General features: G+C 36.7%; 1 protein-coding gene across 9 annotated transcripts in view; it reads right to left on the bottom strand.

The window, feature by feature from the left end:
* ALMS1 (ALMS1 centrosome and basal body associated protein) overlaps nt 1-13,829 on the bottom strand; it is a 196,640-nt gene that overhangs the window by 136,256 nt on the left and 46,555 nt on the right. For 8 of the 9 annotated variants that reach the window (XR_014051509.1, XR_014051508.1, XM_081483026.1 and 5 more), the window contains 2 exons: nt 13,659-13,818; nt 179-5,083 (listed from right to left, as the gene is read on the bottom strand). Coding sequence is in view for 7 of the 9 variants with exons in the window: in XM_081483026.1 (XP_081339152.1) it covers nt 179-5,083; nt 13,659-13,818 (5,065 nt within the window). In the remaining 2 variants the exon portion in view is untranslated. The remainder of the gene's footprint in view (nt 1-178; nt 5,084-13,658; nt 13,819-13,829) is intronic. The other variant, XM_081483031.1, reaches the window with a different exon arrangement.

Below are 13,829 nucleotides of genomic sequence, written 5' to 3'. Positions count from 1 at the left end.
ATACTATGACTTCATTATTGGTTAAATGAGTTTATTCTGGGTTGCCAGTAGATAATGTAATCAAACAGTTCTACAAGAAGAGTTCTACAAGAAAATTATCTAGAGCATCAAACATTTAACTTTAAGCAAATTATTAAACTATAATGACCTGCCTTTATAACAAATTGTCTTTTCCTACCTCGTGCTCGTACCCGAGATTCCTCTTCCTCTGCATTTTTGAGTATTTGTTTAGCATGGTTCAATGAGGATTCACATTGCAGAAGGTTTTTCACATGTGCAGCCAGTGAATCTACACTGCTTCCACCACCATCATCACTCTCTAACACCCCCTCTTCCTCTCTGCTATCTGTCATGCTTGTCTTGGGTGAAGAACATGGAAAGAAGTTTAGAAGCACATCAGAAACTGATTCCAAGGAATTACTGTCCCATGAGCAAGAACTTGCATCACTACTTGAATCACTTTTAATGAAGGTCATCATAGGGATAACAATCTTATTCCCAATGGTTCTACTATACTCTTCAGGTTCAGATCTCATTACAGATCTGGCTGCTTTATATTGTTTAAGGGTTTCATCAAATGCCACTCTGGCTTTGCTTTCTGCCTCCTGTAAAGGACTTCTAACTGTAGTTGAACTAATAAACTCCCAATTTTCAATGCCTCTCTGGCATTTCAGATTCGTCTGTGTGCTAATATCCTTCTGTATGCACTTGTTGCTTGGACTTTCTTCTGTGAATGGCTGTCTCTGAGACAAATCATTAGATTCATCAGTTGTGAGGGGTTCTTTGAAGCAAACCATCTTCTTAGATTGTATAAATGAAATGTCACTAACATCTCTGAAAGGGACAAGGGGAGCAGGAAAATTGTATCTTCTTAGTGCTATATTTTCTGCTTCCATTAAAAGTGTCTGAATCTCTTTAAGAGTTTTGGAACGGTTTTCTGCATCCCGGATTTCCTCAGAGCCAACATCTTCAAAACCAGAAGATTCTGGCTTCTTTATTACAACTCTACCATCAGCCTGAGAATTTAAAGGTATATTGTTTGAGATAACACTGGTGTTAGAAGAACCCAAATTATCTGTTAGCCTTTGGACATGATCTGAAACAAGTTTGTGCTTCTCACTATGTGAATAAGTACCAGGGTGAACTGTTAACCCATTAATCTGATCAGCTTGCCCAAGACTGCTTGAGAACTTCAGGTTATCTTCAGTTAGATGTCTTTCTGGGAAATCCTGATGGTACAATATAGCTGGTTTCTCTCTATGCGAAAAGGAACTAGGAGGAACTGCTGGCAACACAGTTTTTTTGTCAGCTGGTCCAGGAACTGTTGAAATCTTCAGTGAATCTTCACTTAGATGTTTGTCTGGCAGTTCCTGTGGGTAGAAAACATTAGATTTCTCTCTGTGTGAATAGGAACTAGAAAGAGGTACTGGTATCCGAGAATTCACATCAGTGGGCTCAGCAACAGGTGAAATCTTCAGAATATCTCCACTTTGATGTCTATCTGCCAATTGCTGTTGAAAGAAAATACTAGGCTTTACTCTCTGAGAATAAGAATTAGGAAAACCTGTCAATAACGGAGTCTGCTGGTCAGCTGGTCCAATCACAGTTGAAGTCTTGGGCTTCTCTCTATGTGAGTAGGAACCAGAGGGAGTTGATGGTAACTCAGTCTTTTGATCGTCTGGTAAAATCTTCAGTTCCTCTTTATGTGAGTAAGAACTAGAAGGTCCCATTGGTATCTCAGCATTCTGATCAGCTGGCCCTGGAAGAGCAAAAACTTTCAAAGCTTCCGCAGTAAGATCTGGTAACTCCTGCTGGTAAGAAAAGATGGGACTCTCTCTATGTGAATAGGAGGCAGGGGGCACAATTCGCACACCAATGGTCTGGTCTGCTTGTCTAGGAACCCCTAAACCTTTTAAAGCATCTTCATTAGCATCTGGCAACTCTTGCTGGTAAGAAATGATGGGCTTTTCTCCACATGAGTAAGAAGTAGAAGTTACTGGTGGTATCCCATTCTTCTGGTCAGCTGGTCCAGGAACCTCGAAAACTTTCAAAGCCACCTGAGTAAGATCTGGCAACTCTTGCTGGTAAGAAACGACGGGCTTCTCTCTATATGAATAAGAACTAGGTGGTACTGTAGGTATCCCAGTCTTCTGGTCAGATGGTCCAGGAACATCTGAAACCTTCAAAGCCTCCACAGTCAGTTGACTGTCAGGAAAGGCTTGTTGGTAGAGAATAATGGGTTTTTCGTTAAATGAGTAGGAAGGAGAGGTTACTATGGGTATCCCAGTCTTCTGGTCAGCCTGTGCAGGAGCATGTGAAACATTCAGAGCCTCTTCAGTAAGATATGTATCTGGTAAGACCTGCTGGTGGAAAACAATGGGCTTCTCTTTCTGTGAGTAGGAAGGAGAGGTTACTACAGGTATTCCAGTTTTCTGGTCACCTGTTTCAGAAACACCTGAATTTTTCAGAGCCTCTCCAGTTACATGGCTATCTGGCAACTCCTGTTGGTAGAAAATACTAGATTTCTCTCTATGTGAGTAGGAACCAGAAGGTTCTGATGTCGAAGTCTTCTGATCAGCTGGCCCAAGAACAGTCGAATCTTTCAGAGTCTCTTCAGATAAATGACTGCTGGGCAAGGCCTGTGGGTAGAAAATACTGGGCTTCTCTCTATGTGAGTAGGAACTAGCAGGTAGTAAGAGGATACTAGTCTTCTGGTCACTTGGTCTAGATGCAGGTGAAACTTTCAGAGCTGCTTCACTTAGACTACCATCTGGTAACACCTGCTGATAGAAAAGACCACTTGGCTTCTCTCCAAGTAAGTAAGACCGAGAGGACCCCGTTATTATCCCAGTGTTCTGGTCAGCTGTTCTAGGAAGAGCTGAAACTTTTAGAACCTCTTCAGTTAGAAGCCTGCCTGGCAACTCCTGCTGGTAAAAAGTAATGGGCTTCTCCCTATATGAGTAGGAACTAGAGGGTACTGTCTGTATCCCAGTGTTCTGGTCTACTGGTCCAGGAATAGCTGAAATTTTCTGAGTCTGATCACTTAGATGACTGTCTGGCAACTCCTGCTGATAGAAAAGACTGGTCTTCCCTCTGTGTGAGTAGAAAGTAGGGGGCGCTATCGGTATTCCACTCTTCTGATGAGCTAGTCCAGAAACAGCTGGAACTTTCTGAGCCTCTTTAGTTAGATGACTGTCTGGCAAATCCTGTTGGTAGAAAATACTGGGCTTCTCTCTATGTGAATAAGAAGCAGAAGTTATTATAGGAATTCCAGTCTTCTGCTCAGCAGGTCCAGGAGCAGCTGAAGCTTTCTGAACTTGTTCAGTTAGATGACTGTCTGGCAATTCTTGTTGGTACAAAATACTGGGTTTCTCTCTATGTGAGTAAGAAGTAGAGGGTATGACAGGAATCCTAGCCTTCTGCTCAGCCAATCCAGGAACAGATGAAACTTGTGGAACCTCGTGAATTACATGAATGTCTGGCAACTCTTGCTGGTACAAAATACTGGGCTTCTCTCTATGCAAATAGGAAGTAGAGGCTACTGTTGATATCCCAGTCTTCTGCTCAGCCAATCCGGGAACAGATGAAACTTTCTGCGCCTGTTCAGTTAGACGACTCTCTGGCAACTCTTGTTGGTAGAAAATATGAGGTTTCTCTCTATGTGAATAGGAAGTAGAGGGTACAGTAGGAATCCCAGTCTTCTGCTCAAGGGGTCCAGCAGCAGTTGAAACTTGCTGAACTTCTTGAGTTAGATGACTGTCTGGCAATTCTTGTTGGTAGAAAATACTGGACTTCTCTCTGTGTGAATAGGAAGTAGAGGGTATTGTAGGAATCCCAGTCTTCTGCTCAGCCAATCCGGGAGCAGCTGAAACTTGCTGAACCTCTTGAATTAGATGACTGTCTGGCAACTCTTGTTGGTACACAACACTAGGCTTCTCTCTATGTGAATAGGAAGTAGAGGGTATTGTAGGAATCCCAGTCTTCTGCTCAACCAATCCGGGAGCAGCTGAAACTTGCTGAACCTCTTGAATGAGATGACTGTCTGGCAACTCTTGTTGGTACACAACACTAGGCTTCTCTCTATGTGAATAGGAAGTAGAGGGTACTGTCAATATCCCAGCCTTCTGCTCAACCAATCCAGGAGCAGCTGAAACTTGCTGAACCTCTTGAATTAAAGGTCTGTTTGGAAATTCTGATTGGTAGAAAATACTGGGCTTTTCTCTATTTGGGTAAGAAGTAGAGGTTACAGTAGGAAACCCAGTCTTCTGCTCAGCCAATCCAGGAGCAGCTGAAACTTTCAGAGTCTGCTCAGTCGGATGACTATCTGGCAATGTCTGTTGATAAAAAATATGAGGCTTCTCTCCATATGAGTAAGTAGAGGATAGAGTAGGCAACCCAGTCTTTTGATCAACCAGTCTAGGAGAAGCCAAAACTTTCAGAGCTTCTTCAGGTAGCTGACTGTCTGGCAAGACTTGATGGTAGAAAATACCAGGCTCCTCTCCAACTGAGTAAGAACTAGCAGGTACTATTGGTTTTCCAGTCTTTTGATCAGCTAGTCCAGGAAGAACTGAAACATTTCGAGACTCTTCAGTTTGATGACCATCTGGCAATGCCTGTGGGTAGAAGATACTGTGCTTCTCTCCAAGTGAGTAGGAACTTGGAGGAACTGTAGATATACCTGTCTTCTGGTCACCAAGTCCAGGAACAGCTCCAACTTTTAGAGCCTCTTCAGTTAGATGACTGTCTGGCAAGGCCTGTGGGTAGAAATTATTTGGTTTCCCTCTTTGTGAGTAGGAACTAGAGGACACTGCTGCTATTCCAGTCTTCTGGTCAGCTAGGCCAGGAATAGCTGAAATTTTTAAAGTCTCTTCAGTTAGATGACTATCTGCTAATGTCTGCTGGTTGAAAGTATCAGTATATTCACCAATATTCTTCACTTGAGGAGACCTTCCAGCCAATTGAGCAAAGTCCTCAGGCGACAAGGATAAATGAGATACAGTGTCTGAATCTTCAGGAGAGGTAGTGATGCCTGGTTTAAAGGTGGATTGAGGAATTTCAGCTATGCCTCCTTTGGAAGTATCCCCTAAAGAAAAAGGGATTTGTTAATATTTTTAATATTATATATAAATACACACACACACACATATATATAGAATTAAAATGTATTCCTTTAATGTACTAAAAGAAATCAAGCAAGCTTTTCTCCTTTTGGCCTTTACACTACCAGAAAGGACTCCAAAAGAAATAACTCACCATCAGAAGAAATAAAGCTTCACAGATAAAGATTTTAATTACAAAGTGATTTATAACAGCAAACTAATGTGGAAATAAATATTCAATGAGAGTAATTTTTTAAAAATAGCAGTATATATATTTTATGGAATATTATGTGGAGCTTAAAATTTAGATTTTAAAGAATTTTCATTTTGATGAACAAATCTTATCTACTATGGCATCTGATTTCATGCTGCTTATAAGCTAATAAGTTAGCCTGTTACTCTGTCATGTATGTTGTCAGAAGACATAAGATTTTTCAATCAAAGACAAAATACTTTATTCCATGGGATAGTAAAGGAACATCAACTTATTTTCATGAAATCCCCTTTCCCCTAAGTCATATGAGGGCAAAGCAATATAGCCCAGGTGGATGCTATACATGCAATGGATTTAAATGACTCTCCCAATAAACACACCATGAATAAAATATGTATTTTTAACTACATGAAACTCTAAAGACTCTAAAGGTTACACTAAAAAGTTTGAAACTAATTCTGTATGACATGGGGAGTTGTTGACAGATCTGATCAGTACTGCAGAAACAGATTCAGGATGAGTGGAACGAATAAAAGGGTAAGCAGCACTATCTAAAAGAACTTTCTGCAACAATGGAAACATGCTATATTTGTATTATCTAATGTGCTGTGCTTAGCCATTCAGTCACGTCTGACTCTTTGTGACCCCATGGACTGTATGTAGCCCACTAGGCTCCTCTATAAGGGGATTCTCCAGGCAAGAATACTGGAGTGGGTTGCCATGCTCTCCTCCAGGAAATCTTCCCAACCCAGGGATCGAACCCAGGTCTCCTGCATTGCAGGTAGATTCTTTACCATCTAAGTCACCAGGGAAGCCCAACATTGCTGGAGTAGGTAACCTATCCCTTCTCCAGGGGATCTTCCAACCCAGGAATCAAACCGGGGTCTCTTGCATTGCAGGCAAATTCTGATACTGTATTATCTAATAGAGTAATTCTAAATGAAAGTAGTTCTGAGTAGCAGTGAAAAGTAAATAACTGCAATAAAAAACAACAAGATTTGACATTCATTTTGTGATTCAAAAAAATGAATGTTTACTGTGTTCTAGCCACTGTTCTAGATACAGGAAATAGAGCAGCAAGCAAACAAAGCTTGGATTTCAATTCTGCCTCACAGAGTTTATATTCTAATAGAAGAAAGCAGACAATAAATTATTAAAACTTGGTATGTCAGATGGTGATGAGATGATTAATATATACAGCAAATATGATCTATACCTTACACAGAGGGAAAGTAAGTTTCAAAGATGATGAAGCAACAGTGTTTTTCATTGAGAAGATCTTGTTAACTTGCAGATTCTGAGTGAGTAAGTAGGTCTGGGATGAAAGCTGAAATCCTGCATTTCTAACAAGCTCCCTGACAATGCACAATACTACTGACCCTCAGATTACATTTTGAATAGTTGTACATTAACTGACAAAAACAGGCCCTTTAACCTTTTAATTCTAACTCTAAATTCTGAACTCCTTTCACTAAAATGAACTGCCATTCTAAAACCATTAATGAGTTTTAAAACAAAAAAAAGTAGCTGAATATATGATGAAACAGGTTGAGTTAATGACTAATGATTGCAAGGTAAAGAACTAAAGTACCAAGCAATAACTCTTCAAGAAAACTAAAAAGGAACAATATAAGCTACACAGTAACTTGAGAAGGAATATGGGTTACAGAAATTTTTGTGAGAAGAAAAACAGCTAGAAAATTAACAAACCAACACAGACTGACAAATGAACAACGAATGGGTCAAAGAAAAAATCAAAAAGGAATTAAAAAATACATACCTGCAGACAAATGGAAATATGCCATACTAAAACTTAGAGGATACAGCAAAAAGTTCAGAGAGACGGTTATAGCAATAAATAACTGCGTCAAGAAACAAGAAAAACAGCAAATAAACATCTGAACTTTACAACTCAAAGATCTAGAAAGAGAAAAATAAAGCTCCAAGTTAGAAAGGAAGGAAATAACAAAGATCAGACTGGAAATAAATAAAATAGAGACGAAAAAGACAATGTAAAAGATCAATGAAACTAAGAACTTGTTCTTTAAAAAGATAAATTGACAGTCCTTCAGCTAGATTCTGAAGAGAAAAAAAGGGACACAAATAACTAAGAAATGAAAAAGATGTTACAAATAATAGCACAGAAATAATAAGGATAAGAGACTACTATGAACAATTGTGGACTAACAAATTTGACAAGCCAGAAGAAATAGATAAATTCCTAGAAATATATCAATACAATCTACCAAGTCTCAATCATGAAACAGGAAATCTGAACAGACTAGTAAGGAGACTGAATCAGTACTCAAAAGTATCCCAACAAACAAAAGTCCAGGTCCAGAATTTATAGAACTGAAGTCTATAAAGCATTCAGAAAATTAAAACCAACACTTATCAAATTTTTCTAAAAAGTAGAAGAGAGAACACTTCCAAACTCATTTCACTAAGCCATCATTACCCTAATACCAAAACCAGACAAGGACAATACATGAAAAGAAAATTACAGGCCTGATAAATTTATATCTAAATTTAAGACTTGATAAATTTAGACCTAAAAATCCTCCACAAAATATTAGCAAACCAAATTCAACAGTACATGAAAGGGGTGCTATACCATGATAAAGTGGAAATTATTTCAGGGAACATTAACAAATCAATCAATGAAATACACCTTGTTAACGAAATGAAGGATAAATTATATGATCTCAATATACACAGAAAAAGCATTTGATAAGATTCACTACCCACTTATGATAAGAATTCTCAACAAAAGGGATATACAGTTATTATAAATATGCTCAAAGAAGAAAAGAAAATCACGCTTAAAAACTAAAAGAAAGTAATGGCAATGTCTCATCAAATAAAAAGTAAGGTTATAGAAGTTATAAATGAACCAAATGGAAGTTCTGGGGCTGAAAAGTACAAATGAAATGAACAGAGGCTCAACAGTAAATAGGGACAGACAGAAGAATCAGTGAACATGATGATAACAGAGATTATGCAAGATGCTGTTGCTGCTGCTGCTAAGTCGCTTCAGTCGTGTCCGACTCTGGGCGACCCCACAGACGGCAGCCCACGAGGCTCCTCCGTCCCCGGGATTCTCCAGGCAAGAACACTGGAGTGGGTTGCCATTTCCTTCTCCAATGCATGAAAGTGAAAAGTGAAAGTGAAGTCACTCAGTCGTGTCCCACTCTTCGCGACCCCAGGGACGTAGCCTACCAGGCTCCTCCATCCATGGCATTTTCCAAGCAAGAGTACTGGAGTGGGTTGCCATTTCCTTCTCCACTATGCAAGATGAAGAATAGCCCAAAAAAAAAAAAGAATAAATGAACATGAACAAAGGCTCACAGAGCTATTAAACAAGATTAAGTACATTGAAACATGTATAATGGGGGATTATCTGAGGCAGAAAAGAGCAAAAAAAATACTCAAAGGAAATAATGTTTGAAAACTTTCCAAATTTGATGAAAAACATCCTATGTATCTGACAATCCAAGTGAACTCAATGTAAGATAAACAGACACATCATAATCAAAATGTTGAAAGACAAAGAGGGTATTCTGAAAGCAATAAGAAAAACCAAATCACATACAATGGAACATTAATAAGAGTAAGAGCTGATTTCTCATCAGAAACAATAAATAAAGGCAGAATACAGTGGAAAGATATATTCAAGGTGCTGAAAGAAAATAACTGTCAACTAAGAATTCAAAACCCAGCAAAACTCTTTTAAAAATATAAAAATATTTCCAGATATATAAAACTGAGAGAAATTGTTGGTAGCAGGCCCATCTTACAAGAAATACAAAAGGAAGTTCTTTAGGTTGTAAGCAAGTGACACCAAACAGTAATTCAAACTTACATAACAAAACAAATAGTGCTAGTAAAGATAATTACATTAGGTAATTACAAAAACACAAGATACTTGCATATTTTCCAACAAATTTTAAAAGAAAGTTTACATAAAACAATATATCTAATTGTATTATTGGGGCTATAACACACAGAAATGGGACATATTTGACAATAACAAAAGAAGGTACATGAGAACAAAATTAGAGCACAGCAAGGAAGTGACACTGGATGATAACAAGTCCACAGGAACAAATAAAGAATAAAAAATGATAAGCTCAAATACAAATGCAATGAGCCCTAATAAACAAATGTTTGCTCTCTCTACTTCTCTTAGTTTCTTTAAAAGCCATAAAATTATATAAACAATTATAACAATGTAATAATGTACTCCTTGGTTTTAACATATAGGTATATTATACATCAAAATAATAGCAAATACAGAGAGTAAACAGATCTATATATCAGAAACACCTCTGTATCACACTAGAATTCAGTTAGTATAAATTTGGGGCATATTCTGGTAAACTAAAATAAAATTTGTAAGTCCTAGAACAACCACTAATAATATAACTTTAACAGTTAGATAGAAAACTATTAAAGAAATTAAAATACTGGAAAATATTCACTTAATGCAATGGAAGCCAGTAAAAGAGGAAATAAAAAAAAGACATGAGACAGATGGAAAACAAAAAATAAGTCAGCAAATATAAACCCAATCTTCTCAATAATTACATTAAATGTGAAGGGATTAAACAATCACATTAAAAGGCAAAGACTATCATTCTGGAATTAAGAAATAAAGATACAACTGTAAGTTACTTGTAAGACACAAACCTGAGCTTCAAAAATATAAGTAGGCTAAAAGTAAAGGGATGAGTCAAGATATGATATTCAAGCAGCAACCATAAGAAGTGGGATGTCAACACTGATATAAGACAAAACAGACTTTAAAACAAAACAAAACAAAATGTTTCTAGAATTAAAGAGGGACACTGTATAACAACAAAAAGGCCAATTCATCAGGACCATATAGCAATTAGAAACATAAATTCACTTAGTATCAAAATATAATATCAAAATATAAGAAGCAATTCTGACAGAAAAGGGAGAAATAAACAATAACAGTTGAAGACTTCAATACCCTACTTCCAAAAATGGAGAAAATTAGCAGAAGAACAACAAGGATACAGAAGACTTGAACACTATCAACCCACTGGAACTAAGACACATGTATAGAACACACTGCCTAACAACAACAGAATGCACATTCTTCTCAAGCGCACATCATACATTCTACAGGATAAACTACATGGTAGGACATAAAACATGCCTCAATCAAGTTTAAAAGAACTCCTACGATCATATTAGGGAACAGTTTAGATGAATTAAAACAAAAACACAACAAACCAAAAATTAAGGCATGCAGTTAGTCTTTAGAAATCTATCAACACAAATACCTATATTAAAAAGAAAAATCACAAATCAATAACCTAACCTTTCATCATAAGAAACAATAAAAAGCACAAACTAAAACTGAAGCAAATGAAAGAAAGGAAATAAAAAGAAACTAAAATGCAAATAAAGATTTAAGAAGCAGAAAAAACAGAGATTAGAAAAAGAGGAGAAATCAAAATTTCTTTGAAAAGATCAACAATAGGGACAAAATTTAGCTAGACTCACAAAAAAGAGAGAAAGAGAAAGAAAACTCAAATTATTTCTAACTCAACTTGTGACACTAGTGTTACTTTTGTACCAAAACCTGACCAAAAAATAAATAAAAGGCAAGAAATTTACACATCAATATCTATTATGAATACAATCACAAAATTCCCCCCAAAATCACTGGTAAAATGAATCCAACAGTACACACAAGGATTATACACCATAACCGAGTAGCATTTATAATCAAGAAAGCAAGGTTGACTCAACATCTGAAAATTAATTAATAATGCATCATAATATTAGAATAAAGAACAAAAATCATACAACCATCATTTTAAAAATACAGAAAAAGCATCTGACAAAATCTAACACCCTTTACATGATAAATGCACTCTAGAAACTACAAATAAAAAAGAATTTCCTCAACCTGATAAAGGGCATCTATAAAAACCCCTCAGCTAACATGATAAGAGACGTTCCCACAAAGAGCACCACAAGACAAGGAAGACTGCTCTTGCCACTTAAAGGCAACGTTGTACTGAAGGTTCTTGTCAAGGCAACTGAGGAAATACATAAAAAAGAATACATTCTAGAAAGGAAAAAGACATCTCTATTTGCAGATGACACTGGCTTGTATACAAAAATAAGAAAACCACAAAAAAATTATTAGGAATAACAAAGAAGTAGGTCAGCAAGGTTGCCAGCTACAAGATGAACATACAAAATTAAACTTTATTTCTATACACTAGCAGTAACTATTCCAAAAATGAAATTAAGAAAACATTTCTGTGTATAGTAACATCAAAAAGATTTAAATATTTGAAATTAATTTAACAAGGACATACAAGAGTTGTATGCTGAAAACTACAAAATATCATTGAAAGAAATGAAGACCTAAATAAACAAAAAGAAATCCCACGTTTGCAGATCAAAATATGCAATATTATTAATATGGCAATATTCTCAAAAAAATCTACAAATTCAAAGAAATCTGACACCTGCTACACCATGAATAAAACTTAAAAAACATTATTCTAAGTAAAATGAATCAGTCACAGAAAGACAAACTTATATGAGGTACCTAGAGTAGTCAAATTCACAGCAGAGGTGAAAGTAGAACCATGGTGGATGGGGAAGTAGGAGGGAATGGGGAGTCACCATTTAATATTTAGATAGAGATCCAGTTTTAGTAGAAAAGAGCTTTGTGAATGTATGACATTGTTTACATGACAATGTGAATGTATTTAATGCCAATGAACTATATATGTAAAAATAGCTAAGATGAAACATTATCAGTATTTTACCACTATTTAAAACTAACTTTAAAAAAGAAGAAAAACAGATAAAATAAGACTTTATCAAAATTAAAAATTCTGTGAAGTCAATACCGTCAAGTTAGTGAACAGATAACCCAACAAGAGTGGGAGAATTTTTGCAAATAACATATCTAATAAGGGACCTGTATCCAGAATATACAAAGAACTCTTAAAATGCAGTAACAAAAAGTTAATAACCCAATTAAAAAGTGAATGAGGATTTTAACAAGACATTTCTCCAGAGAAGATATATAACTGTCCAATAAACACAACAAAAGATGTTCAACATCATTAGCCATTAGGGAAACATAAACCAAAACCACAGATACTACTTCACACCCACCAGGAGGGCTAAAAAAGACAGAAATGCAAGTGTTGCTGAGGATGTAAAGAAATCAGAACCCTCATAATGTTGTTGGGAAGGTAATATGGTACTCATTCTCTGGAAAACAGTTTAGCAGATATCCAAAATTTTAAACATTGTTACCATGAACGAGAAATTCCCACTCACAGATACATACCAAAGAAAAATAAAAATAAATACACAAAGCCCTGTATATGAATGTTCATATAGCAGCATTATTCTTAACAATCATAAAGTGGAAACCCAAATGTCCATAAACTGATGAACAGGCAAACAAAATGTGATATATCTATACTATGAACTATTATTTAGCAATAAAAATGGTTCTGATATATGCTATAACATGGATAAATCTTGAAAATGTACTCAGTAAAAAGAAAGGAAAGGGAAGTCGCTCAGTCGTGTCCGACTCTTTGCGACCCCGTGGACTGTAGCCTACCAGGCTCCTTCGTCCATGGGATTCTCCAGGCAAGAATACTGGAGTGGTTTGCCATTTCCTTCTCCAGGGGATCTTCCCGACCCAGGGATCGAACCCAGGTCTCCCACATTGGAGGCAGATGCTTTAACCTCTGAGCCACCAGGGAAGTCCCAGTAAAAAGAAGCCAGCCACAAAAGATCTCATATTGTATGATTTCACTTACATGAAAATGTCCAGTATAGTCATCAACCCCAGCTTGTAGAACTACCTGCCTATCCATTGTTTTAACCTTGGTCAGTTCCATCCCCTACTCACTTTAACATCAATTTTAAGCCTTCACCAAGCCATTCTCCTCAAATCCCCTCACCCACCTCCACAACTCTCTACCTACCTCAGCAGACAATCTTGCTTTCTACCTCAAAATTAATTTCTCAGTCTCCTCTCTATAAACTTATATCTGCTCCTGTGTTCATTCAATTCCCTTTTTCCTTCAAGTCTCAAAAAGGAATATAGAAACAAACGGACTCTAATATCAGACTCCTCCATGTAATTCAGTTCTAAACATTGTCATGAAGAACTCAACGAAAAATCAAATGGTTCATCTAATAAAAGATCTGAGGATTTATAAATATACCTAATCCAAAGTTAACATCATTGCAGTTCAAAAGTTAAAAATTAATTAGGCATAGCAAGCTAGTTATAAAGACACAATACATCCTTCTCTACATACCTGTCAAATGTCTGAGAGTCCTTGACACAGTGTCAGGAGATACCCTCAACATTCTGAGATTTGAAGAGTGATACTCCAAATCTCTAGTTGGCTCATGAGGAACAAATGGAGGCAACACAGATGAAAAAGATTCATTAATGTCCATATTAGCAGGACATACCTATGAAAAAA

This window comes from Giraffa tippelskirchi, chromosome 4 (genome assembly GCF_054371585.1).
Source record: "Giraffa tippelskirchi isolate mGirTip1 chromosome 4, T2T-mGirTip1v1.2.pri, whole genome shotgun sequence".
NCBI classification, from domain to species: Eukaryota; Metazoa; Chordata; class Mammalia; order Artiodactyla; family Giraffidae; genus Giraffa; species Giraffa tippelskirchi.
The sequence above is the reverse complement of the archived record's forward strand: the minus strand, read 5'-3'. Positions and strand labels throughout refer to the sequence as shown.